The sequence below is a fragment of the Bactrocera neohumeralis genome, chromosome 4, assembly GCF_024586455.1.
Source record: "Bactrocera neohumeralis isolate Rockhampton chromosome 4, APGP_CSIRO_Bneo_wtdbg2-racon-allhic-juicebox.fasta_v2, whole genome shotgun sequence".
Classification (NCBI taxonomy): Eukaryota; Metazoa; Arthropoda; class Insecta; order Diptera; family Tephritidae; genus Bactrocera; species Bactrocera neohumeralis.
In genome coordinates this window covers 38,555,913-38,583,008 of record NC_065921.1, presented here as the reverse complement: position 1 = coordinate 38,583,008, position 27,096 = coordinate 38,555,913, and the positions used below count along the sequence as shown (strand labels likewise).

The 27,096-nt window shown below is 34.5% G+C and overlaps 1 protein-coding gene across 7 annotated transcripts; it reads left to right on the top strand.

The window, feature by feature from the left end:
- The first annotated feature begins 151 nt into the window (after positions 1–151).
- Positions 152–27,067, top strand: LOC126755353 (uncharacterized). Of its 7 annotated transcripts, none has more exons than XM_050467862.1 (5): positions 152–269; positions 436–686; positions 25,205–25,325; positions 25,436–25,495; positions 26,338–27,067. In XM_050467862.1, the coding sequence occupies exons 2-5, from the start codon at positions 584–586 to the stop codon at positions 26,477–26,479; spliced, it is 426 nt and encodes a 141-aa protein (XP_050323819.1). In that variant the 5' UTR covers positions 152–269; positions 436–583; the 3' UTR covers positions 26,480–27,067. The 7 variants fall into 7 exon arrangements, with proteins under 7 accessions (XP_050323819.1, XP_050323821.1, XP_050323814.1 ...); XM_050467864.1 differs by lacking the exon at positions 152–269 and adding an exon at positions 290–382; XM_050467857.1 differs by lacking the exons at positions 152–269; positions 436–686 and adding an exon at positions 15,504–15,705.
- The last annotated feature ends 29 nt before the right edge of the window (positions 27,068–27,096 follow it).

Here is a 27,096-nt window from a genome sequence, read left to right as displayed (position 1 = left end):
TTGGGGAAGGTAAATCTTAAATAGATTTTATAATTTCTATTTAAATTCATATATCACTAGATTCTGCAATGTGCCTTTGTATATTCGGAATAGGATTTTTGCAATCTCCAATCTTGCAAGAGCACAATAGGTTAGTACTAATTGGTTTAGTATGGCAGCACTACTCCCAATCAGAATTACTTTTAGGAAACTGCGAAAACCAACAACAAGTATATAAACAGCACAAGATAACAAAAATTTTATCGAAAATATCACGTTCATAAGGCAAGGTGCGGATTAATATTAGCGAATTAGTTCTTAATTAGGAGAATTTAAATACATATATTATTTGGACCTAAATAAATAATTTAAGTAGTAAAAAGCTATGTAAAAGCCTTTAGAAGTATGCAATTGTAATTAGTTATATTCAACTAAGGCACGGTTCCTCTATTGCAGACTCTTCAGAACAATTGCAACAAGTGCTCGACCTACGTAGACATTCATAAGAATAGCTCTTCCAACTGAAAAGTAAGTGTAAAGGGCTTCCGGAGAAAGTTTCATCACGGACGTGTTTGATCTCTTAGATTATTTCGATATTGAAGAAATGGACTTCTGGGCGCTTTTAACAATTGTCGTATTGACGATATTTATTATGAGCTGTTGTGGATACTGTTGTTCCTCAAAGCAGCGTGGAACCGTATTGGCAAGTAAGTACCGGGAACACAGACAAGTTGAGTCATAATATACATATGTAAAGTAATTCGGGGAATTTGAGCGTTAATATATGTATAATTAATACAATTTGAATACACATTTACACCTTCGACAGTTCGTTTTTTTTGCTGATTTGACAGTTGAACAAAGCGTAGTTGCAAATTGTTTTCTTATCATATTATACTTTGCACATAATTTGTTTATGTACACCTTCATACATAGATATCCATGTGAGTAAGTTGTAGATTAAAGATACTTTGAATATACATCTTTTGGAGATAGTGTATCACGTTTGTTTTTTTTTCCATGATCAGCGTCTTACGGTAGTAACATGAAGGCGTATACATAAGTATGTAAAGTGAATTCAAAAATTTTTGGCACAGGCGTTGTCTTTGCTGAAAAGTATTCAAAATTGAAATTTTTTAATTAACTTTTCGCCGCAGTTTTTATTATTAATTTCGGCTTATTACTCAATAATTTTAAAATTGTTAAATTTTCGACGCAGCTCGTATTAAAAGCTTACATATACATATATGTGCATATAAATATGTACATATATCATTATAAGTAAAGAAATATGTATATGCTCATGAAGCAGGTTGTGCATAAATTGTGTGTAAGTTAAGTTTTTGGGAAGCATACGTTTTTTTAAATTTTTTTTGCTCTATTCGGCTTATAACTCATAATTATTTTAAAGTTGTTAAATTTTCGACGCAATTCGTATTATCAGCTTGCATACATACTTGTATATCATAATAAGCAAATAAATATTCCTTTATTTCATAAGAAACGCGAAATTCATTTAAAAAACCGCAAAACAGCAACACAAATCTTATCGCGAAATTGGTAATACAGTGCAGAGACCTTATTCAAGTGTGCGAAATATTAAAAAACACTACATCAACACTTGAAATTTAGAGCGTGAGAACAGATCTGGACGCCCAAAAAATGTACTCCACGTTAGGAACGAGCTGTAATAGCTGCAGTGACTTAGATCCGAAGAAAGCTTTGAAAAAAAACTTTGACCCCAAAATTGTACGTAACACTTTACACAAAGCTGATTTTATTGGGCAAGTTCCACAACGTAAGCCATTCATTTCGGATACGAATAAATAAAAGAGCCTGGAGTTCGCCAAATTTAATGTTAATCAACCGGAACCTTCCTGGAATAAAGTATTTAGTGACGAATCAAAATTTAATGTTTGGTTCCGCTGGTGAGCAAAAAATTTGGCGAAAACGAAACAAAGAGCTCCAGAAAAATAATATAATTAAGACTGTGAAACATGGCGACGGTAAGTGGGGTAGGAAATCTCTTTTATTGAAGATAAAATGGATAAGCACTCATATTTGAAATTCTTAAAGGAAACTTTAGCTCCAAGCGTTGAAAAATTAGGCTTAAGTGGGCAATAATTCTTGCTTCAACAAGACAATGACCCTAAACATGCGTCATATTTGTGCAAGAATTGCTTATCTACCATTCTAAGCAATTAAAAACACCTTCCCAGACACTAACCCTATAGAGCTTATTTGCCTCTATTGGAAAAAAAACTCACATATAACATCGACGGATTCACTTAAAGAGGCCATACGTACAGAATGGGTAAATGTAACTCCTGAGCCGAAAACTAACCTAGTTGGAAGTATGTGTCGACATTTAGAAGCAGTTATTCAGGCCAAAGGGGTTTGACAAAATATGTATAATTAAAAAAATGGGATTTAAAACAAAAATTTCCGTATGTGCGCCCAAACTTTCTTACGTAGAATCTTAAATATTATTATTATAATTTCATTATCTTAAAAATATGTAAAATATGACATACATATTTTTTAGTTTGAATTGAAACTGAATTATTAATTTCGTAACTTTAAAGGGAAACCTGTAATTTTTAGATAAGCATTTAAGTTTACGGTGTGCCCAAACTTTTTTTATCCACTGTATGTTTACTCATATCTGCATAGTTAGATGCTTTAATCTTTTGAATTATTATTTTTTTTTTGTTATGACTCATATTGAACATTTCACCATCTGTATTAGAACTTTAACTGCATTAAGTGCTGAAATAAACATAATTTTGTTAACGTATTGAATTTCACCATAAGGTAAACAAGTAAGAAAATGCAAATGTTTATGTTCGAAATGTTTCATATTTCAGCGTTCCTCCTTAGGTAGAATTTATTAATTCTTTAATTTGTCATGCCAATCTGATGTATTATCCCTATTGTTAAATTCATTATTATTTGTTAAACAATTATTGCACTTTTTTTTTGAGGCCGCCCATAAAGCATAATTGCTAAAGTTTGGTGGTTAATAAAATATGTTTATGGTTGTAACAATGAACTGATTCCGAATATTTGCATCTCAGGCAATGTAATTGATAGTTCAAAAGTTAGCAGCAAACTCAACGATATGTGCTCCTTCATTCGCAAACGTCCGCGATTATTGCCAAGAACAAAGCCGTTATTAAGTCTTCAAGTCGATAGCCGGAAAGGAAAGGACAAGGAAACGTTGTTCGCAACATACAGAAAACGGCCGGTTGTTCATTAGTTACGCAACACCGATATGGTCGCCTGGATATGTGATATGCAAGGAAAAAGCCTCCGACTTGTCAGAACTTCACACTTCGTACCATAATAGGATGCCTCCCCTTTAAGTGCCTAGTGAGGCATACATGCCTCCGGTTAAGGCATAACTAGCAGTCGTCACCTTGAAACGGAGCCATCTCCTAATAGCATCAACATCTTATTCCTTGATTACGTCGACAACAAAGAACAATACGCAAAACGCCACTAATTTTAGATTCGTACTGGCGTGCCTTTCACAGTGAAGCCATTAACACATTCAGCACTACCCATTGTAGAGAAAAGCTCGAGTATTGCAAGGGATTAAACTCCTACCTTTCCAGAATTTATCCTGATATACCAAATATATGGCCTACGTCCACGATTCGAACCTCCTCTTTGCATGCCCATTGAATCCCACTCATCTAACGCCCTCTTCATATGTTGGACCCCGTCGAACCGTCGGACCTACCGTTAGATTATTTCAATGACAACTAGCTTAAACCTTGCTATTCAGAAATGACTTGGATAACTGTTACATCAACATTAACAACACGTGCTTAACGATAATTACATAATTAGCACAGTTGAGCACGACAGTGGTTCGATTATGGAAAGGGATTGCTTCTCATTATATCGTGTCACGTCAATCAGCTGAATAAGGAATAGATTGTGCAGTAAACTATCTGACCATTCTCAGAACATCGGTTCCGAACTGAACAATTCCCTCTTCAAGTCGTTGAAAGTTTTAAGTGGATTATCCTGTGTGTGTGTGGTGTATGGTACCGAAATTTTGTTGAAACGGGTTAATGTTTTGATTTTCCCTCTTCTATTTAAGGCAGTCCATGATGTTAGCTATCTCCCATCATACTTTATTCTTTGTGGTTTCACTGGACAGAGATCGCAATAAACATTGCATACTGTTATCAAGCATTGTTGCATAGTGAGTAGAGATTCAAACTTATGTTGATAAAATCTCTTTGTGCTTTGTAATAAGTTGTTGTTGTTTTAGCGGCAGAATACTGCCGAGTTGACAGTCCTTGGCCGTACAAAAATCCGGTTCCGTTCCGGTTACGTAGACTCGACTGTTGTAGGAACGATGGGCTCGTTTCTATTAATTCTGCCACCAGTGTATATGAACTTGAAATAAATATTGCCTTAAAAGTAAAATTTATATTTATTTCATAATAAACGACATGAACCTGCTTTATAGATGAAGCTAGCTCCCATAAATTCCAAATAAACGCCCAACTTTATCATGTTGGAAGTTCGAAAGAAACAAAAATCATTAATTTTGAATTTTTAATTGAATAAAGGCGTGGATAGACAGCTTGTCATATATCTTATCTAAACGTAAACCTCATGGTGAGGCAGAGATAAATTGCTTCACAACAAATTGATAGCAATAGTGTGCCTTTTGAACATACAAATCTACATATAAATGCAATATCTAGTTCAACGCTCACTATGGGATTCCCGAAAATGTGGAATTGTTAAATATAAAGTGTGTCCAAAAATAATCGGATGTTTTTAATAACCGGTTGTCGTTGAAATATATTGCTTATTTATACCGTTAGTTTCTTAAAAGAAGTAAATTGAATTTTATGTAAAATTGCCAGAAAAGGCTTTGATCATTTATGTATGGTATTTTCGAAAAAGCTTTAATTTATTATTATTTTTTCCTTAATTGAGCAATATTATGTGAAAATTAGAATGTTTTCCCGCGATAATAATCGTATCAAGTTTTGAATAATTCTTTATCAAAACTGCAACTTTCGAACGAAGAAAAGAGAAAATGTTTCGTTTATACAAATCGCGTTTATTGGGGAGCAGCCCTAATATCCGTCGATTACTCGTATGTGTGTGTGTATATTTCGTGTTTTTATAACTTTGAACTTTTGAGTAGCGGCAGTATGGTTAGCCCACTTGTTTTCGCGATTCCACCACACCAGACGCGCGCAACCAAGAAGTTATACTTTAATTCGCATAAATATTGTGCAAAATGGTTTGGGTCGGTGTTATTTGGCTTCCGATTTCCGTATTTTTTGTATTTTTCTTTATATTTTTTGCAATTTGTATAAAACGTCGCCGTACAGTCGTGATCCAACGAACAGTGGGTAAGCTACCTGCATAAAAGAATGATATAAAAAAAAATAATATTAAAAACTAAAAATAAAAATAATATTTGCTAATATTTAGTAATTACTATAATACTAATACTTTATTATTAAAATTTAGAACTTATAAATAAACTAAAACTTGTCGATTGGATTTAGTTGCTATTTTTGTCGTCAAAGTGTCCGAATGGTCAGTCCTTGGCCGGAAAGAAATAAGGTTATATATAATCGAATGCCGTGGTATTTGTTGTGGTATATTTAAAAGTTTAGTGTTTACTTTATAAAATAATCGAAAAAAGTGTTTACACTAAAGATCAAATTTGACTCGGAGAGGTCCATTGCACACGAAAAACGAATCGAAAAGAATTGCCCTAGATTGGTACAACATTTTTTTTTATGTTCAAATGTCAACTACTGTGTCCGAAAGCCAAATCTGGCGAACAGTGACTCTCATTTCGTGTTTGTTAAAAATGTCAGGCATAATTCTGCGAGGAAGTGACGACGCATTAGTAATTGTATTGTATTTCGGAACAAGTCTGAGATTAAAACGCTTCAAAACATTAATCAAAATGTGTTGAGTCGATCCAAAAGAGATATTGAGATCCTCGTCAATCGCTCAGATGGCAACACGACGACTTTCAAGCACTGTTTCTTTAACTTTCCGACCTTCACTGAATGAAGCAAATTCGTTGCACAATAATAAATAACCATATTTCTGGCCCCGGCGAAGTTGATCACACTCAACCCATTTGGGGATGTTTCGTCGTGGAGGCTGAATTTACCGACCGTAGTGCCAAAGATACCTGCCCACCTGGCGTTAAAGTCGCCAACTACGATTTTACATCGTGGTGGAGTAGCTCTCATAAGTGCGCTCCAAACGCTTATAGAAGACATCTTTGGCCACATCGCTCTTCTCTTCCGTCGGGACGTGGGCGCAAATCAGCAATATGTTGAAGAAATTTGTTTTGATGGGATTGTGGCTAGACGGTTATCCACACTAGGAGCTAGCCGTCTAAATCCTTGTCCCGTACATCACACTTCTTGGACGGCGGCGATCTCAGCCTTTACTCTCATGAGGACATCAACCAACTGTGCAGCGGCATCTTCTCAATTAAGCGACCGGTCATTCCAAATGCATGCCCTTAAATCGTAGTCCTTAATATGTTTGCAGTGGTCGTCATCAAAAAAGATCTCTCATCCGAGGCTGTTTTGTTCTTTTCATTGTGGGTGAATTTTACGTGGCGGGTCCCAAATACAACTCTGGGGAGGAATGTTTCGCCTTTTCACTTTAACTCGCCTTCAAACAGATGTTTTGTGGCTACTTGGTCTAAGACCGGAAGTGAGCTGCTTGAGCCATATGTAAAAAAAATCGGTTTCTGGGCACTCCCAAGTGAATGTCGCTCAGGGAATTTCCTCAATTGCTTGAACTTCTTCAATCCATTCACGGTATGGTCAAATAAAAATTTGATAATATATCCTCGCGTTTAATTCTTTCAAAATGCGAAACTATAAAGTATTCGATATCCCCTGAACTTAGCCCCTGTTGAGGTTAATTTGTTGGGATCTCACTTGGATAAATGTCCATAACAATCTCAGTTTTGAAAAGACTGGACATTGGAGCAGAAAGTGTTGGAATATTTCCACCTCACCTTCTTTCATACAACTTTGACAACCTGCGAACGTTTGACAATTTGTGTCTGACTGTTTTCTTAGCCTTACAGCATAATACCTATTGGACAATGTCGGGTAAAAATTCCTTACTCTTTTATAAAAACAACTTTTGCAGCCAACTCGAAATATTTCACACTCTTCCTTAGTTGTTAAAAAATCAAAATAATCTCAGAGGCATTGCACTGACTTGCACCGCTAAATGTGTCATATGAGTCTCATGTATTTCTACCAAAAATACAGGTGAAATGATAAGAAAATCAGCTTAAATTGATACGATAACAAGTCGAAATTTTATAATTATACATTTGTGTGTTTGTATGTGAATGCATTATATCTGAAGCAGTACGTACGAACCTTAAAAAATGTAGAACATATCAGTTTGTACACATATGGGCATGTTTAGGGGGATTTTTTGAGGTTATAAATTATACATTTATACCGTTATGGACACATAAATGGCGCAAAGTTTGATTTCACATAAATGCTGAAATTGATTTATTGAAAGTTGCTTAAAATGTAAAAATATTGCATTCAATTTAATAGAAGTAAGTCATTTATTGTGTTGTTGCATAAATGAGTAAGTGAAAGTATTTCGGTGTAAGAAATGATATAACATTTGATCCAGAAAACTTACCACAATGGAAGTAAAGCAAGAATTTCGAGGAAGAAACCACTTCTTTCAAATACAAAAACAAAAAATTATTTTAAAGCGATTGTTCTTCATCTCAACTCATCAAGAAAAAATACTAGAATTTTTATAAAAGTCTGTTGTGGAGTGACGAAACAAAGGTTAACAGAGTAGGACCAAAGGAGATACTATTTGCTTACCGTTGTAAGTGCCAATAATATAATCTTTAATTCACTTCGAAGATTGATTGAGATTCTGAAGAAGCATATTGTCGAAATATTATGGTTTGGGAAGTATTTTCTTGGCATGGTGTATGTACGCCTTTCCTCCGAGAATCAATAGAAAGTTGGACAAGTTTCAGTACTTGCATATTAAAAAAAAATATGGAACCATATGCTTTCGATGCCATGCTACTCAAATGGAAATTTTTGTAAGATAATCCTCGAAACAAGTAAAAAATTGCTTTTCTGCGGAGAAGATCGATATTTTGGATTGGGCAACACAAATCCCTGACTTAAATCCAACTGAGTGCCAACTGGCACGAAGTCAAAGTCGACACTACAAAGGCTAATTATAAAAATACGGGCGTTCTCTGGTCTGCCTTTAAAAATAACTGGTACGCTATATTGGGTTGTTCGCTAAGTAGTTTCATTTGATGACAACAGCTGATCTTATTAAATTTTTCGCAGCCAACTTCACACTTAAGCGCCAAACCCCTTATATATTTGAAAGCTAATAAAGTAAGGTTTGTAAAAAAATTTCTTAAATTTTTTGGTATAGCTTTTGTTTGGTGACCTATCGAAGTTGGTAGATCGTAAACAGCATTTTCGGCACATTTTGCTGTTTTACTATCAAAAGGGTAAATATGCAGTTCAAGCAAGGCGAAAATTATTGTGATGTGTACCGGCCAGATGTTTGACCAAACGCCAATGCTGAAATTGGTTTGAAAAATTTCGTTCTGGCAGTGTTAATCTTGAGGATGCACTACGCCCTCAAAGGCCTCTTGAATCCGATGGGGATAAAATAAAGTTGTTGTTTGATGCAAATCGTTGAATAACCACTCCATAAATTACTGAAAGATTCAATTTTTACAACGCGACTGTTCACTAGCACACATTTATATTTTGGGATTTGGCAAATCTAGTTTTGCAATATGGCAACTCATAACCCTATCTCGGCCAAAAAAAGTAAAATCAATAAATTTTTAACGATGAAACTCCATCAACGACCAGTGTTTATCGATGGTATGCTAAATTAAATGGGGAGTCAAAAAAAGTCTTGGGTCGATTGGTTGAGAGAAAGGTTAAAAAAATACGATATCGGTGCTTCGATACACGTGACATTTTATGCAATGTTGTCGCATATGAGCCCGAAAGTAAACAGTAGTCAACTGTATGGGATTGATAAAGCCAAAACGAGCCAAATCCAACAAAAGTTATTTGATCTGTTAGAAAATGGCATGACCTCAAAAAGAAAGTAGCTTATTTATTAGTAAAGTGTAGCTTGATTACCAAGGACGTTGTCAATTTTATATCATCAGTGAAAACATTTTTCATTACTATATTTCAGTTATTTTATTTGATTGTGGCATAGTCATTAATTTTTTGCATCGACTGTGGTTTATGAACATGTTTATATACTAGTATATATACTATATATACACAGTACATATGTATATAGTTAAATATAAACACAGTATTACTAAAAAATTGACATTTTAACACAAATTTTATCATAACAAATTGTCTCAAAATGTAATCCTCTCAGGTTTAGTGCAGCAGATAACAAATATTTCCTTAAGACAACGAGTAAATGTAGTGAAAATATTTACCACTCTTGTTTAGTTGATCGCTGACATTGGCGCGCAGAGTATGTTCGATAAAATAATTAATTTAAAATAAATAAAAAAAAACACCGTTGTAAGAATGACCTACTACCTCGGTTTGGTATTGATTGTGTGTGCAGTGATATTTTGTAGCTTCTTGGTGGCCTTGTTGGGCGCCCTAAGACGTCGGCGTCTACGTGCTTTAGCTGAACAAGACGCTCAACTGTTAAGCGAAGCAGGACTTAACTGAAATTATTATTATACAATATATAATAATAATAATACAATAAATTTTAATGCTTGCCAATTGCATAATTAGGTAATTATACTGTCTGTCGAAAAACACGGTATGTGCTTAAAATGATTTAAAAGCTTCAGTGAATAAAATTATTTGTACTTTTTTTCATTCTTAAATTTCGACATTTATTCATTTATTTGACATTTCAATCCAAGATCTGTGGTTTTCATATTTCCTTGCCCTTTAATGACTGGTAATTGATGCTAGAGTCCTTCTCTAATAACTACAGCGGAAATATAATTTCTTCTATTCATGTATGTACAGTGAAGCTTCCCTTAGGCGGATACTCACTATCGGACGGTCTGTGTCCGCCTATGGGAGTGGGTAGCTATTTTAGAATGAAACATATTTTTAATTAATTTAATACTCACAAAATTATCATTTATATAAAAAATTGCCATGGTATATTGCTCAAACAAGTATTTTTATGTTTTACTTCAAATTTCCAAACTAAAAAACCTCGGAAATGGTCGATAGCCCTAAGATTTCTAATAAGTTTTCTTCAACTTGAAAGTTTTGATGATAATTTTTGATAATTCCTTGACCCAAAGTCTGACAAACCGAAACCGTGCTACCAAGAAACAAATTATCTTAACACTTTAAAAACTTATCTATACGTTTTCTAGAAATAATAATGCTTTTCTATTTTCTAACTGCATTAACTAAATTTGCGCATATGTCACAGTAAGCATTCTCTATTGGATTGGCGTCATGTGCTTGTGATGGTCAGTCAAAAGTAACAACATGGTTGTCTTGTTTCCATTGAGTACAGAGTCTGCTCCTATGTTTCGAGGCATTGTCTTCTTGGAGTTTCTTGCAATCATGGATATTTTTGATACAATTTTATCATTTCAAAGGCGTTTAGGATTTCTGTGAAGCAACTCAAAACCCCAAATCCATAAGCAGAGAAGCATGTACCTCATGGATGTGCTTAACACTCCTTTGAATAAATGTTTGTCTATACGTTAACCAAACGTGCCTCAAGTGGTTGCACAATACAAAAGTTGCTTATCTGTAAATATTATAATACTCCAACCACAGTTGATATTTTCCTGCGCCCAATGCAAAATTTTTTCAATGTGTGTTTGTGAAGGTGGGTACTAATGAAACAGTACTGCTGCATTTCATGTCACATCTATGTATAAAGTCTATCACGTATCGTATTTATAGATTTATTCTACCCTTTTTATACCCTGAACATGATATATTAAGTAGCCATGTCCGTCTGTCTGTCTGTATATATACGAACTAGTCCCTTTATTTTTAAGATATCGTTTTGAAATTTTGTCTTCAAGAAGCTGTTCATTTGTCGGAACTGCCGATATCGGGCCACTATAACATATAGCTGCATTGCAAACTGAACCATCGGAATCAAGATCTTGTATGGAAAACTTTCACATTTGACAAGATATAATATTCACGAAATTTAGTATAGATTATTTCCTAAGGCAAAAATGTAATCTCCGAAGAAATTGTTCAGATCGGTTAACTGTAGCATATAGCTGCCATACAAACTGAACGATCAGAATCTAGTGCTAGTATGGAAAACTTTTGCATTTGACAAGATCTATTCACGAAATTCGGTATGGATTACTGCTTAATGTAATGACATATTCTCCGAAAAAATTGTTCAGAACGGATTACTATAGCATATAGCTTCCATACGAACTAAACACATAGTTACTAAAAGAAATGCACATGTGAAGGGTATATTAGCTTCGGTGCAGTCGAAGTTAACGTTTTTTCTTATTTAAACAAACTTTTGTTAGCTTCTCTTAGACTGAGCAGTTGTGTCTTTTCAAAAAGAGAACAATTGCTTTTACAATTCCTTGTTCTCTTTTAGATGTAACGTGATTCTTCCCCTTCCGTTCTTACGCACTCGAAACGTTCTTCCTTCCCCTTCTTCCTTGGAGATTCCAAGTGGAGCCAGTTCCCTCTCCACCTGATCTCTCCAACGGAGTTTAGGTCTTCCTCTGTTTCCCACGGTGGGTACTGCGTCGAATACTTTCAGAGCTAGAGCCTTTTCATCCATTCAGACGAAATGATCTGGCCAGCGTAGCCGCAGCCTCTTAATTCGCTGAATTATGTCAACGTCGTCGTATAACTTTAAATATTTTGCAGTTGTTTTAATAGTCCATTTGGAACGTTTAGGATCATTAAAAAAGCTGCATTACAACGTTTCTTATACTGAACACTCATTTTTCTTATGCAAAAAAGTCTGTGTACCTTAGGAAAGTGACCAATCTCATTGGCGAATTAACTTCGGTTCTGTGTGATAAAATCACAGCCACAAATCTTTCATGCAGGTTTTGAAACCACCGATTCTGATTCTTATCACGCACACTGTGTTGTTACATTGTTTCATCGTCAAGCTTTCACTTATTTGCTTACGAGACTGTCTGAAGTATTTATTGTAAATAAAGAGTTCTTTTCATAAATCCATCTTATCAATTTTTTTAGTTCGCATTAATGTCGCATAGATCAACAAGTGTCAATATAAATATGTATCTGTAAGTACTTGAGTTCTCGAATCGATAAATTGCGATACGAGTATTACATCCCTGTAAACAGATGCACACATATCATTGTGCGCGCTAGTGGCTTCATTATTCTTCACAGAGTTTCAGTTGAATATCTCTCCTCTTTGTTCGCGGTTTTCTCCAGTTGTCTGTTATTGTTGTGAAAAATTTAACTACTTCATTTAATTAAATGCGAATTTGTGCTGTGAAACATGTTTGGCTATCCATCGGAAGAAAACCACAATATAGTCGTTATAATTTTGACAATTTCATTTTTTGTTGTAGCCGCGTTGTTGCTTTTTGTGCTGATTTTTGCATTTTTAAAGAAGCGTTCCGTGAAGATGGCTCTACAAACACTATTTCCCAAAGGTTGGTGGCTTTATTTATGACTCATTTTTTATTATAAATTTTATTAAGAAAGAAAAAAACAGATTCGGGCGAAATCGAACATTATATATAACCGGTCAATTGAAAAGTCACTGGCCTACCATAGTGGAACACGTTTGATAAAATTAGCTTTTTTATTCAACATAATTCCCTTCAAGGGTGATACATTGATTACCCTCCACCTTCCGACCCTCCAACTTTTCGATACTATTTTTGTTGTACGATTTGTTCTTTGCTTTAAAATAGGCCTCAATTTCGCCGATCACCTTTTCACTCGACGAAAAATTCTTTCCAGCGAACATTCTTTTGAGATCTGTGAACAGGAAATAGTTGCTGGTGGGCAGATCTGGCGGAAACGGTGAATGCGGGGGCAATTCAAAGCCCAATTAATGGATGACGTTGTCGTCGTTTTCACTGACTTGTGACACGGTGCGTTCTCTTGGTTAAACGGAACTTTCTTTTTCTTCAAATTCGTCCGTTTTTTGGCAATTTCGTCCTTCAAACGGTCCAATAATGATATGTAATAATCTCTGTTGATGGTCCGTCCTTTCTCAAGCTAGTCGATAAAAATTATTCCATGATTCCCAAAATCAGAACGCTATAACCTTGCCAGACGATTGTTGCATTCCTCCCCGCTCTGAAGCGGGTTCAACGTCTGCAGTCCAATCGGATAACTGTTGATTGCACTTTGGAGTGAAACGATGAAGCCATGTTTCATCCATTATCACATATCCATGTAAAAACTCGTCTTTGTTTTTGTTCAAAAGTGAGCTCTCGCGGCACCCACTTTAAACAGAGCTTTCTCCTACCGATATTTTTGTAAATAATATGACGCACACCTTCAGTTGATATCTTTCGGGTGCATGATTACTCGAGCAACTTCACTTTACGGTGATCCAAAATTATTTTGTGGGCTTTTTTGATGTTTTCGTTCGTATTAACCTCTTTTGGGAGTCCATTGCGTTTACCGTCTTCGGTGCTCGTTTCATCGCGTCTGAACTTAGCATACCAACCCTTGATGGTTTATTTTTATGTGACAACTCGCCCGGAAACTCATTATCAAGCCAAGTTTTTGTTTCAACTTTCCTTTCAAAAAGCAGTATTTTGTCAAAGCTCGAAATTCCCTTTTATCCATTTTTATCAATTTTTTTCACAATAACAAAAATTGCTTCACTCAAAATGACATAATTCACAAATTAATGTTCCGAGGGCTGTCAAATTTATACATGCGCCTTTTGAAGGTTAAGGCTTACTAAAAATCACATGTATATAATTGTAGTAACATGTAATTTCCTATTCATGTCAAAATAAAAAAGTTTTGGGGTATTGTTCGGGTATTATTAAAAGCCATAGTAACTTCCGATTAGGTAAAAATTGGACCTTTATAATTATAACAAGAAATAAAATATTCCATCCAAGATATGGCGCTGTTGTCGTTATGTCGCTCAAATGCTTTTTCTTCCTCTTTATTGGCATAGACACTGCTTAAGTTTAACCGGGTTGTAGCTGAGTTTACAGCCGCGCGCCAGTCGTTCTTCCTTTTTTGCTTTTTGGCTCAAATTGGAAATTTCAATTGTAACCAGGTCCTTCTCCGCCTGGTCTTTCCAACGGAGTGGAGGACTTCCTTTCCTCTGCTTTTCCCGGCGGATACTGCATCGAATACTCTCAGACAACAAGACCTAGCTAGCGTTGTTGCTGTCTCTGAATTCGCTGAACTATATCAATGTCGTCATATATCTCATACATCCTTCCATCGAATGCGAAATTCGCCGTTGCCAATGCGCAAAGTACAATCAACTTCTGCAGAACCTTTTTCTCCAAAGCTCGTAATGTCGACTCATCAGATGTTTTCATCGTCCATACCTCTGCAGCATATAGAAGGACGGGTAAGATGAGAGACTTGTTGAATTTGGTCTTTGTTCGTCGAGAGGACTTAACTTCTTAACTGCTTACTCAATCCGAAGTAGCGCTTGTTGGCAAGCGTTATTCTGCGTTGGATTTCGAGGCTAACATTTTTGTTGGTGTTAATGCTGGTTCCAAGATAGACGAAATTATCTCCGACTTCGATGTAATGACAGGATATATTTCGTGCTGCCCTCGTTCACCGCCAGAGCCATTTGCTTCGCTTCTTTATCCAGTCTGGAGATAGTAGAACTAACGGCGCGGTTGTCCAATTATATCGATTTTATCGGTATACGCCAGCAGTTCTACACTCTTGAAGAAGATCTTCCCTTTTCAGATTTGCAGCTCGATAGGGAGTTGCTTTGTCTGAAACCTCGTTTGGTATCTAACGGCTCGGAGAGGTCCTTCCCGATCGTGACGGAGCTTTTGGTATTGCTCATGTTTACACTGCAGTATTTCTTTTGCGCTCAAATGCTACTTAACATAAAAAAATTATTTATATCGAAATTATTTACGGTCTTTCTAGGTCTATAATTGGTCAAAAATAGTACTTTCTCTGAATCAATTAATGCCGCCCACAAGTATGCAATAAATTATTTATTCACAAGTAATAATTCAAATGGAACTTAAATTGAACTTCACTCCAATCGAATTTCACTCAATATTTACCGCTAATGACGTAAGTTATTTGCACTGATAAGCGCCAGCTGTTGAGCGATTTCAATGCCAACTCATAGATTCGTTCTTCATTGGCCTCCCAAGTGTCCAGCGCTAATCTTAGATTTTTATCTAATATATCTTATCTTTAGGAATTGTTTAAAAACTCATACGCATATTCAGTGGCTAACCATTAACCGCCAACAGCTCGTGTCGTGCAAATAAACTTGATTTTGTTTTCAATCGTCGTGGTAAATAGTTGATAAATTGTGTACATATTCTTCTGAGTGAAAAAGAAACACAGTAAAACATTATGTGGACCGGTATGATTGTTGGTATTGTAATGGGCTCCTTCGTAGTCGCATTATCAATTACCTGTTTATGTCTCGGAATTTGCTATAATGTGCGAAAACGTCGAAATATGCATAACAACACGACATTTCCAAGCCGTTAGTATAACCGTTTTTTCTAAATTTAGTTAATAAATATTTTTGCGCGTGTGTGTGTGACGGTATTAATTGACACTGAGTCAGCGTTGAAGCGTGTACTGATAGTGTCAAATGATAAGGTCCAACGGTTGACAACTGATAACTTGAGCTGAAGACATGAAACGAAGCTGACAGAACGTAAAACATTTTATAGGCTGTGTGTATTGATTTTCGAAATTCTTTATTTAAAGTCTCGCCGAAAATACTTAAAAAAACTCTTATGATCATATATCATTGATTCCACTTGAAGAAACGTGTAAAATAATTTATTTAATCTGAATTATGACATGTTTTGAGTGTCTTAAGTAAAATAATAATAATTGTTAATAAGTACTATTTTAAGAAATTTATTAACATTCGAATGGCTTTAGGGTTTTCTTTTTGCAAACTTCGGTAGGAAACTTGCAAAATAAACTAGGACAATCCAGAATTTGGCGCAAATGGTCTTGCATACTAGCAATTGCAAATTAGCGAACACACTTTTGTTTTTACACTCACAAAATGTACAGGGATGCACCTGCTACACCCTTGCAAAGAAGCAACACTAAAACACCTTTGCGTGGTTTGCATTACTGGTTTGCAAATTGTCAGCTGTTCTTCAAAATAAAACAGTGGCGCAAGAAATTCTGAATTTACTTACTATTTATAAACCGTGAAAACGCAGAAATTTTTAAAATTATGTGTTCGAATGCAGATAATGTTAGGTTAACATTTTCTAGCTAATACAGGATTTTCCAATAAGAGTTAAATGATTTCTCTTCAAAACAAAAAACACACTAATTGTTAAGGAATTGAATAAAATGAAAAAGAAATACAAATCATGGCATATTAAAAATAACCGAAACGACTTAAAAACGCTTAAAAATCATATCATCCCTATGGGAAAACCCGGTGTTTCTATTGTCTTATTTTGAATCGACATTCATTCAAATAATTTTTTTTTACAGAATTGAATTACTTTTAGTTGTTTATCTGTAAACTTAATCAAAAGAACCTTGATCGATTTCCTAGACTTAGCAAAACTGTAACGGTACTCAGTTGTCAAAATAAGTAGTGTTAATTATAGTGTAAAAAACAATTTTTGATATTACTGAATTAATTTTAAACAATAATATGCATTTCGTGCGCAACCAAAGATATCTTTAATTGACTATACTTTTGTTTTGTTGTGAATAAAAAATTGCCGCCATTGCACTCGCTGAGTCATTCGTTATGAAATTGTGTATAGAGCGTATTGTGCACACCCTAATACACCTATCTATTTCTGATTAAACTCAACGCACTTCCAATATTCCATGCACTGCTTTCTTATCGTTCAAACCATGACTCTTGTGTATTTTGAAAATTCACTTCTTTAGTTTTCTATAAATATTGTGCTTGCAATCATGGATGATCTGACAGCTGCTAGATTGCAATTGATTTTCGGTTTTATTATAGTGGCGATATGGTTGTATTGTTTCTTTGAGGTGTGTCGTAGACGAAGACATCAAAATTACCAACAATTTCCAAATGTCGATAGTAAGTGAGATATTCGGAGCATAGCGTGTCTTTATTCCATAAATATTCGATAAAAATCGGATCATCACGGCATCGTTTTGACACATGATAGTTTTCTATTGTTGTCAGTTGTTTAGTCACGCATGGGTACTTTCCTATTGTAAAGTTAAATTTTATTTTTGTACCCAGTTTCGTATCCGCAGCATACACTTACTATTATCTTATCAGATTAGTATCGTATCTAATCTCAGCCTTTTGCGAAACATAATTCGTGTACAAAAAGTGAATTTGAATATCGACAACTACAGTTAACACGCATAATTTCTCCGGTCTGGTTCACAGTCTTCATATTGTGCACCGTAAAGATGATCGCTGTGGGCTTTGCTATTTGTCTAGCTGTGCTGTTCCTCGTTGTGTTCGCTTTAATTGCATTGGGTATTTCAGCGTATTGCAGAAGAAACTATCAGCAACATCTGCGGTATCCTAAACGTTAGTATCCGTCTTAAAACTCATTGGTTTCTCTTAATCTACAGTTGGAATTGTAATTCGATTATCGAAAAACATGCGTTCAAGTTTGCTGGAAAATTACTAAAAAACAGTGCAATAAATCAAATCAGTCTGTGCTAGAATCGATAATGTCGATTATTTAGTTAGAATATCGACTTCGTAAGTCATTAGATTGTGTGATTCAGTTTTAAGGGTAAACGGTTGATAGTTTATTTAACTTTGAAAAATAATGAAGTTATGGCTCGAGAGAATATTGAAAGAATAGAGATGGAGTAGGAAGGTATTTTACAACCCCAAAACAATAGAATAATTGACATTTGTATGAATATTTTTTTAAAAGAATAAAAAGCAGATATATAGAGCAGATAAACTTTGAATTCGTGAGTATTAATTCTACATTTATTCTATTAAATATTAAAATTATAACAAGTCAGAACTGCGGAGCTAGCCTCAAACTAGCGCTAAGCTTTTGAGTGTTAATTATTACAAAAGTGCCTTGAATGTTGTAGAGTGATGAGCGTAAATAAAGAGAACAAAAGAGTTCTTGGTATTGAATTTGACAGCAGTTGTTAACAAATAGGATACAAATATAACTAGATATGTATAATAATAAATTGTAATAAAATTCCCTGGAAATTTCTAAGTCTGCCAACCAGTTTGTGTACGGCAACTGATTAAGTAGGTACACCTCAGTAGTGCGCTGCGATTTTTAGAATGGATAAAAATATCGAACAAAACATTTGTATTAAGTCGAGAGATCGTTGAAGACGTGCCTCATTCTGGACGACCTTCGACCTCTTCAACTGAGGAAAATATTAAAAAGGTGAAGAATATGGTGCTTGGAAACCGTCAAGCAAGTTGTAGAGAAAGTAAAGAGAGCTCGACATCTATCACGTGTCCGTTCGAATGATTTTGGTGCATATTTTGGATATGAAACACGTTGTTGCTCGACTCGTCTCGAGAAAGCTTTTTTTTTTAAAAAGGAGCACGGTACACATAAGGTTCTTGTAGGACATGCTTGATCGTGCGAATTCCGATCCCACAATCATGGAGAGCGTTATGACATGCAAACAAGTCCACAATCATTGAAATGAGGGGAAAAAACTGGCCGAAACCAAAAAAACACACCAAAGGCGTTCCAAAGTCGAGGTGATGTTCATTGTATTTTTCGATATTTGTGGTTTGGTGCATCATAAATTTGTTCCGGCGATACAGACGATCAATAAAGAGTTTTATTTATCCGTATTGCGGCGTTTGAGTGAGAACATCGGCCGGAATTCTGGAAGAAGATTTCATGGATTTTACACGATAGTAATGCTTCATCGCATCGAGCCACGATTGTGACCGAATTTAAAGCCAAAATCGCAATGAATTGCATCGATCGACCACCGTATTCGCCAGATTTGGCTCCGTGTAATTTTTTCGTGCTCCCCAAACTGAAATTGCTGCTCCGTGGAACCCGTTTTCAGTCGATCGAAGAGATAAAACAAAATTCGCTGAATATCGTTAGCATACGTGATTTACATCGTGGGGATTACTTTGAAGGCGACAAAAAAAAAATTGATGAATAATTAAATATTTTGTGAATTGTTAACAATTTTCGGGTACTTTTTTGTCACAATGTATATAATATAAGTAGTAGGGTGGATAAAAAAAATGTTTCCTTAGATACCATGAAAGTTGTACGAAATTTTCTTTCTACCCCACAATTTATTAGCTCAACTCAATTAAGAAAGGTTGTATTCGATGAATTCATTGTGACGTCAACTGATTCTTATGCGTGTTCGCTACAGCCCCAAAAAAATCTCATCGGTTAATTTGTAATTGTAGTTCAACATTTATCTTATCTATGTATGTTAATAACTATTATCGGATATGTTATGTTTCTTCTCCCAAATCAGTATAATAATAATAAAAACACCCTCCGGTTCGATTAGTGAGTTAATTTACTTTCTAAATTCAGCAATCAAAGTCGCATCTCGTAATTAAAAAAATGGTGTTCTTTGCTATTATGTTCATTACTGGCACACTGTTATTTGTTAGCTTGGCGTCCAATGCCATATTGGCATGTCGAAGAATATATCGTGACCGAAAATGTTAGTATCGTGAACAATTAAAAAAAAGTAATATGGTAAATTTTGTGTTTGAAAATATAAAAAAAGAGAAAATACGTAAACTTCGGCTGCAACGAAGCTATAATAATATAAATAAAGTAGCTGCCATAGGAGAACTTTTTTTTCGGTGGTCAGTTTGTGTGGCAGCTACATACGTGATATAGTGTTATGATTTTGGAAAATATATTCCCGATTAATAGTGATATTTTTGACAAAAACTCGTGCCAAATTTCGTCAAATAAAAATGTTTTCCATACAAGAACTTAATTTTGTCCCGTTCAGTTTGTATGGCAGCTACATGCAATATTATAGTGGTCCGATATCGGCGGTTCCAACAAATAAGTACATAGTTTCTTGGGGAGAAAAGTGTGAAAATATTCAAATAGATTTCTGAAAAAGTCTGTGTCTAATTCACGTATATATGTATGTATATACAACTGTATGTATATACAACTGTTCGAAATAATAGGAGTATCTTAACCAAGAATTCAAATGAAGCAAAAAAATCGTGTAATTGATTTTTATTATGGGTTATTATTATTGTATTTAATTTGCTCATATTCAAGCTTAAAAGAAATATGATTTCTTTAAAGAATAAGTTCTTTTTTAAATAAATAAAAAAGTTTGTAAATGAAAATTTCAGCTGTGATTAATAATAGCAATATTAAGAATTTTACATCAAAAATAAATTAATTCATTATAATAATATAAAATAAAGTTCAAACAATTAGTATTTCGTCGGTTGACCGTTGTTGGATAACACAGCTGCGCGTCTCATAGGCATGGAGTCCACAAACCGCTTGCTTTTCTCGAGAGGAATGGCCTTCCACGTCTTCTTCATAGCTCCCATAATTGCTTCGTATTTGTCGAATTCTCTTTCCCTACAGCTTCTTTGACCTCTGTCCAAAGAATTTCAATTGGTTTAAGGTTCGGTGACTGAGCCGGCCAACCCATAACCTCAACTCCATTTAGAACAAACCAATTTTTTACCAACCAGCTGGTATGTTTGGGGGCATTTTCCATTCAGCGTGTATAGTCGGCTCCATTATTTGAACGTACAATTTGGCATCCACGTTTTCTTTAATCCAAAGTAACGGACCTGTACCATAGTAAGACAAGCACCTCCATACATTGATTTTGGTACCTCCATATTTTACCGTCCGTGAAACATATTTAGGATCAAAGGAAGCGTTTACTGGCCTTCGTACATACTGTCGGCGTCCCCGGGAACCAAATAAAATAATTTTTGTTTCATCGGACCACAATATGTTGCGCCATTTTTCGACTGACCAATGCAGGTGCTCTTCAAGGGTCTCCGACGTATCTTTCTGAGTGTTACAAAATATGTTGCAAACTTGATATTAAAAAACAAATTTAAGTCTTAATACATCTATGTTCAGATAAGAATTGGTTGTAGTGTCTTATTAATTTTGAATAAATTAGTATCCCGGTAACTAATCAGCTAGGGAAAATCTCTGTATACTTCGAACGTACGTTATCCATATACTATACTTTCTAAAGTACAACATAGCAGTCTTATGCAAACCTGCAATTAATTCTGCAAACGATAATCAGTTAACTAATAATATAAAAAATAGTAGTAATTCTAATTATAGTCAACATGTCTGTCGATAGTCTCAAACAAGCAATGGGGATTTTGTACAATTTATTTACACATATGCTTTTGGTGTTTGGTCTTATCTCTGTTGTCGTCAAGTAGTCTAAATTAGTGAAGTACCAGGCCTGATAAAAAAAAAAACATATGCTCTTGTTTCTATGTTCCATAATTTATTTCCAGGTTAGGCTGCATTTAGACTAGACAGCTTTAGTTACACATGCCGATAATTTCTGTATTAGGCTTACCATCTCATTCGGTAATTTTCTGAGGTGTCATTTCATATGATCGTCTGAAAATGTTGTATATTTCGGGTAGCCAGAGTTATAAATACTGTCATTAGCTCAATTCTAAAATATTTTATTATATTCCCTCTTCCGTAAACCTCGAGTTGTCGTTGGAATATACTTCATGGCTGTGATCTACAAGATCAATATAGTTTCCGTATTGCAACTAAATAATATATGAGCGTTACACAACGAAATTCCCATGTAGACGTTGTCAATTGAATTTTATAAATAGCCCAAATATTCTAAAAATATTACGTTGCTAACCCACTAGAAAATAGTTTGATATATCGATATGATAATTGACACACTTTGTGCTATGTTAGTCAAGCAGACGGCACAAAACTTTATCTGATTCAAGCTGTAACAAATATAGAATTGGTTAATATTGACAGATATATCTCAATTTATGTCAATTAGAATCTATATTGTTTCTAATTATATGCCTGTTATCTTTCGTGACTATTTACATATGTATGGTATTTGTATTAGGGTATGACTTGTCTTGGTATTATCTGATATTTTACGATTATTATTTATTTTTAAACACCCAAATCTTAAACACTTGAACTAAAACAGTACAGTGAAGCAGTTTATTATTGTGCCGTTGCAGAGTATAAAAATGTATAGTTTTAACTATTGTGGTTTTGAAAATATTTTTAATATCACATAAATTCAAAAAGTGCTTTTTTCGAAACTTTTCTTAGGTCCAAATGATCTTTAAAAATGGTTTTCACTGATCCTTACGATATTACAATCGTCAATTCTCAAGCACCAACCGCTTTATTTTATTGACGTGTTGATCATCAGTTAATATTGATGGCCGTCCTGGATGTGGTTCGTCGTCAACGCGCTCTCGACTCTCTTTGAAAAATTTGTAGCAACCAAAAACACTTGCTCGCCGCAAACAATTATCGCCAAAGCCCTTTTCCAACATTCTGAACGTTTCAACAGAGAAGATAAAGCTCTTATCTTAAAAATATTCCAAAATATATTTACGAACTTTAGTATACATATTATGATACAGAATAGCAGAAATTGCAATTTCATGTATGCATTTTCATTATCTCTATCCAAAGTAGTAAAATTGTCACAAACAACAAATAGCCATAAAATTTTACTCGTTGCACTTGACTTTCTCACATTACAGATAATGTTTTATTATCGACATCACTGTGTTAGGTGTGGCATTTCGTTAGAAAGACTTGAGGCTATTTTGAATAAAAATTTAAGTTCTACAATCCATTTGGCAAAATAAACTAAATAGATTTTGGAAATATTTCTGTCATAGCAATTTTTGTAAAAGGTTGCCAAGTGTTTATTTTTTTTAATATAAGGATAAAATATGAAATATTTTAATATCTAACCAGACAAGTTTAAGATTTGTTTCTGTTTGACCAGTTTTTGAGAATTTTTTTGAAATACAATTTTAATTTTTTTAAATACAATTAAATGTATAAAATATGAAATATTACTACACGATCATCTAACCAGAGAAGTTTAAAAACGTTTTCTTTTTGACCAATTTCTGAGTAGAGTTGCCACCTGTTTACTTTGGAAATCAATTACAGTTAAAGGAATACTTGAAACCAATTGGTTTATGAAATATTTTTGAGGGATCAAACTTTGAGAAGATTAAATTTAAAATTTAATCAAATATTACAAATCAATCTTAAGAAATATTTCTATAGCATAAATTTTCTCTAAATTGATAAAAAATAAAATATTACTACTAAAATAAATTTAAGGATTTTTCTGCTCGACTTATTTTTGAGTAGAGTTGCCACCTATTTCTTTTTCAATTAAATTAAACAGGTTTTTTAAGTGTTTTTGAATTTTTGTGAAGAGTTGTCAGCTGTTTATTTTTTTTGAATTTTCTCTAAATTGATAAAAAATAAAATATTACTACTAAAATAAATTTAAGAATTTTTCTGCTCGACTTATTTTTGAGTAGAGTTGCCACCTATTTCTTTTTCAATTAAATTAAACAGGTTTTTTAAGTGCTTTTGAATTTTTGTGAAGAGTTGTCAACTGTTTATTTTTTTAAATCAGTTAATTTTATAGAATAAATTAAATATTAAAAACCAATTTTAAGAAATATTTCTGTAGAATATATATATTTTTGAAAAGTTGCCAACTGTTTATTTATTTTTTTTTAATATGATTAAATTTGTAAAATAAATCAAATACAATATTACACACCAAGCAGGTTTAAGAAATATTTCTGCCGAAGCAGTTTTTGTGAAGCCATTCGCTTTGAAAAGTCACTTAGAACGAATTTATAAAATAAAATCAGTATTAAAACATTGGTACTATATGAATGGCATATTTGTTGCTCATGTGTCATGTGCTGTAGGTTCAAAAAATTTTCAACTCAGTTCCTACTTGAAAAGCTCCACTTCTGACGCGCACTCAATTTTCAAATAAGTTTAATGTTAATAATACTAATTAGGTTGTACCAACTGGTATTTACTTTATTTATTATGGCAAATGTTTAGATCTTATCGACAGCCCACGACTTTATCAATTTATTTTGCGTAATAACTAACTTGGGTAGCATTTGTTTCAGTTCGCCTTCAACTTATTCAGCGTTAAGTTGCTTCTCCGTGTTGTTTCAAAATTATTATTTTTGTTTGTTTTATGGAAGCATAATGATTGACGGCTTGGGTTTCACCTTGTTTATAACATTTTTTGTATTCAGCTTAGCCGTTTTAGGCGCTTTCTATTTGCGTGGACGCCAGCGGCGCACAAATGAAAGAAATCCCAATAAAGGTTGGTTCGGCAGTAAACAGAAGAGACATTTCAACTATCAGGACATATTTATTACACAATTGATAAGTTATTGTTATGATATGATAACACGTTTAAAATACGAGCATTAACGCTACTCTTATCAAGTGCGATTTAGTACATGGTATATGTTTTCTTGTTTGTACGAAAAGCTTAGAAGTGTAACTCAACTCCGTGCGGGTCGTCATATTGTCATTAGTTGGTGCGAAGTGACCTTTGCTGCTGTGTAGCGCTTTTATTCATTTCGGTTTTGTTCAAACTGTTTTCTTGAATTGCATTACGCAGCCTAAATATTAAAAATGGAGGATTTCATCATAGTGTTCATTATAAATTTCATTATTCTCATAATGATTTTAGTATGCGTAACTTGTATTTGCCCGAAAATACGTGAAACGCGCAATAGAGGTCGCATATTAGCTGGTAAGAGTGAACATATACATTTTTAGGAAGTGCTTCTTTATTTCAGCTGTTCACTGACCGACGGCTACCACGAAATTGAAGCCCTGTTTGTCATACTGTAGTAGTTTTTGTTTATAGCCATTCTTTGAAATGTGCGAATGTTACAAATTCTAACCTCAAGTATATTTATATGCCTTCACCTCGCAAGCACCAAACAATACCTAACTCGTCTTTATCTACTCTTATTGCAGCGCCCGTTGTGGTGACATCAACTACACACACAGCACCGGGCAGCTATCCGGTAACACAAGTGCCACCCCCCAACGCCTATCAACAGCAGCCAATGTATCCACCCTACCCAACGGCAACAAGGTAAGTCATTAACGCTTCCCGCAGCATAATATTAATTATACGCTGTGTACACGAGGCACGGCGCTACATTTTGAAAGCAAATTTAACATATTCTTTTTCATGCTCCACAGCGGGCCCAACCAAGTGCCTATGCCGATGCCAATGCCAAGCGCCCAACCGCCAATGCCGGGGTAAGTTTTGTCGCACTACACATTGTTGTCGTTTTTATACCCTGAACAGGGTAATACTAATAAGTTTGCCACGAAGTTTGTAACACCTAGAAGGAAATATCGGAGGCCATAAAAAATAGATACTTGTATATAAATGATTAGTGTGTCGAGCAAAGTTTATATAGCCATGATCGGCTGTCTGTCCGATTGTTTGTTTGTATATACCCGAAGTGGCCGCTCAGTCTTTGAGATATCGATCTGAAATTTTGTACACGTTCTTTTCTCACAAAGAAGCTGCTAATTTGTCTGAAACGACGATGTCAGATACCGAGAGCATAAATACTATATTCTCTTGTCTTCGCGAAAACTTGGCCAGTTATAAGTTCAAACACAGGGGTTCTTCTGTTTTTGGCTTGACAGAGGACTACATATACCAGTCCACGTGCGACCTTTGATCAGCCATCTAACCTCACCTAATCAAGCCCATCAAAATCAAGTTCTTGTATGGAACAATTTTTTGTTTGATGATATATCTGCACAAAATCTGGCATGGGTTATTGCCCACAGCAACGCTACAATTTCCAAATCTTTTTTTGAGATCGGGCCACTAAAGCAGTGAGCTGCGAATCAAACTGGTCGATCAAATTCAAGTTATTCTTTGAAAAACATTTTTATTTGCCAAGATATATTAAAGAAATTTGGCACAAATTATTGTCTTAAAGTTCTTGTATGGAACATTTTTTATTTGTGGAAGGTATTACAGCTTCGGTGTAAACGAAGTTAATGTTATATCGTTTTTTTTTTATTTATTTTTTTTTTTAAATATTGTCATCCACTAATTTTCAAAACATTTCTACTTGCAGCATGCAACCTTATCCACCAGCGGTGCCTGCAGCGAATTACAATCCGCCCAGCTATGAAGCCGCCGTAGCGGGTGTGGGCGTGGCCCAACCCAATACTTACGAAAAACAAGCGCCCTACAATCCCAACTATAACGCATACTAGATCGCGACCGACCATAGTTAGTTTTACATTTTCAAAATCGCTGCAAATCGTTGCAGTTTTGATATATACCTATTATACATATATACACACTTATTTATTAAGTAAGCCATATAATGCGCGCATGTGCTGGTGCTGATAATGACGAAGCTCTGGGTTTCTGCCAAAATGCGATAAGATTTGTTTGCAGCACTTGGAATGAACGAGAAAGAGGAGAATAAGCAATTTGAGGCGGTTCTTTCTTATGGAAAACTTGAAAGTAGCCACAACTGTGTACTCCGAAACAAAACTAAAAAGTTAACTGCGAACTAAACTAAAAGAAAATCATAAGCATTAAAAAGTAATTTAAATAATTGAATTGTTTAAGCATTGTACGTACAAACTAATTTGTATTTTTTTAAACTTCCTCTCTGTATATTAAAAAAAGAACACAATTTACTTAACCAAATGTCGCCGAAACGAATGCGAAAAGTATTATGATAATATTAATTTACATTTTACATAATATTGTGAAACTCAAATTGCAATACACAAAGAAATACGAGCAAACGAATCAATAAAGAAATGTTTATTTTTTGTAAAAAACCATAACCTCTGGTTTAAACTAAAATACAAGAATA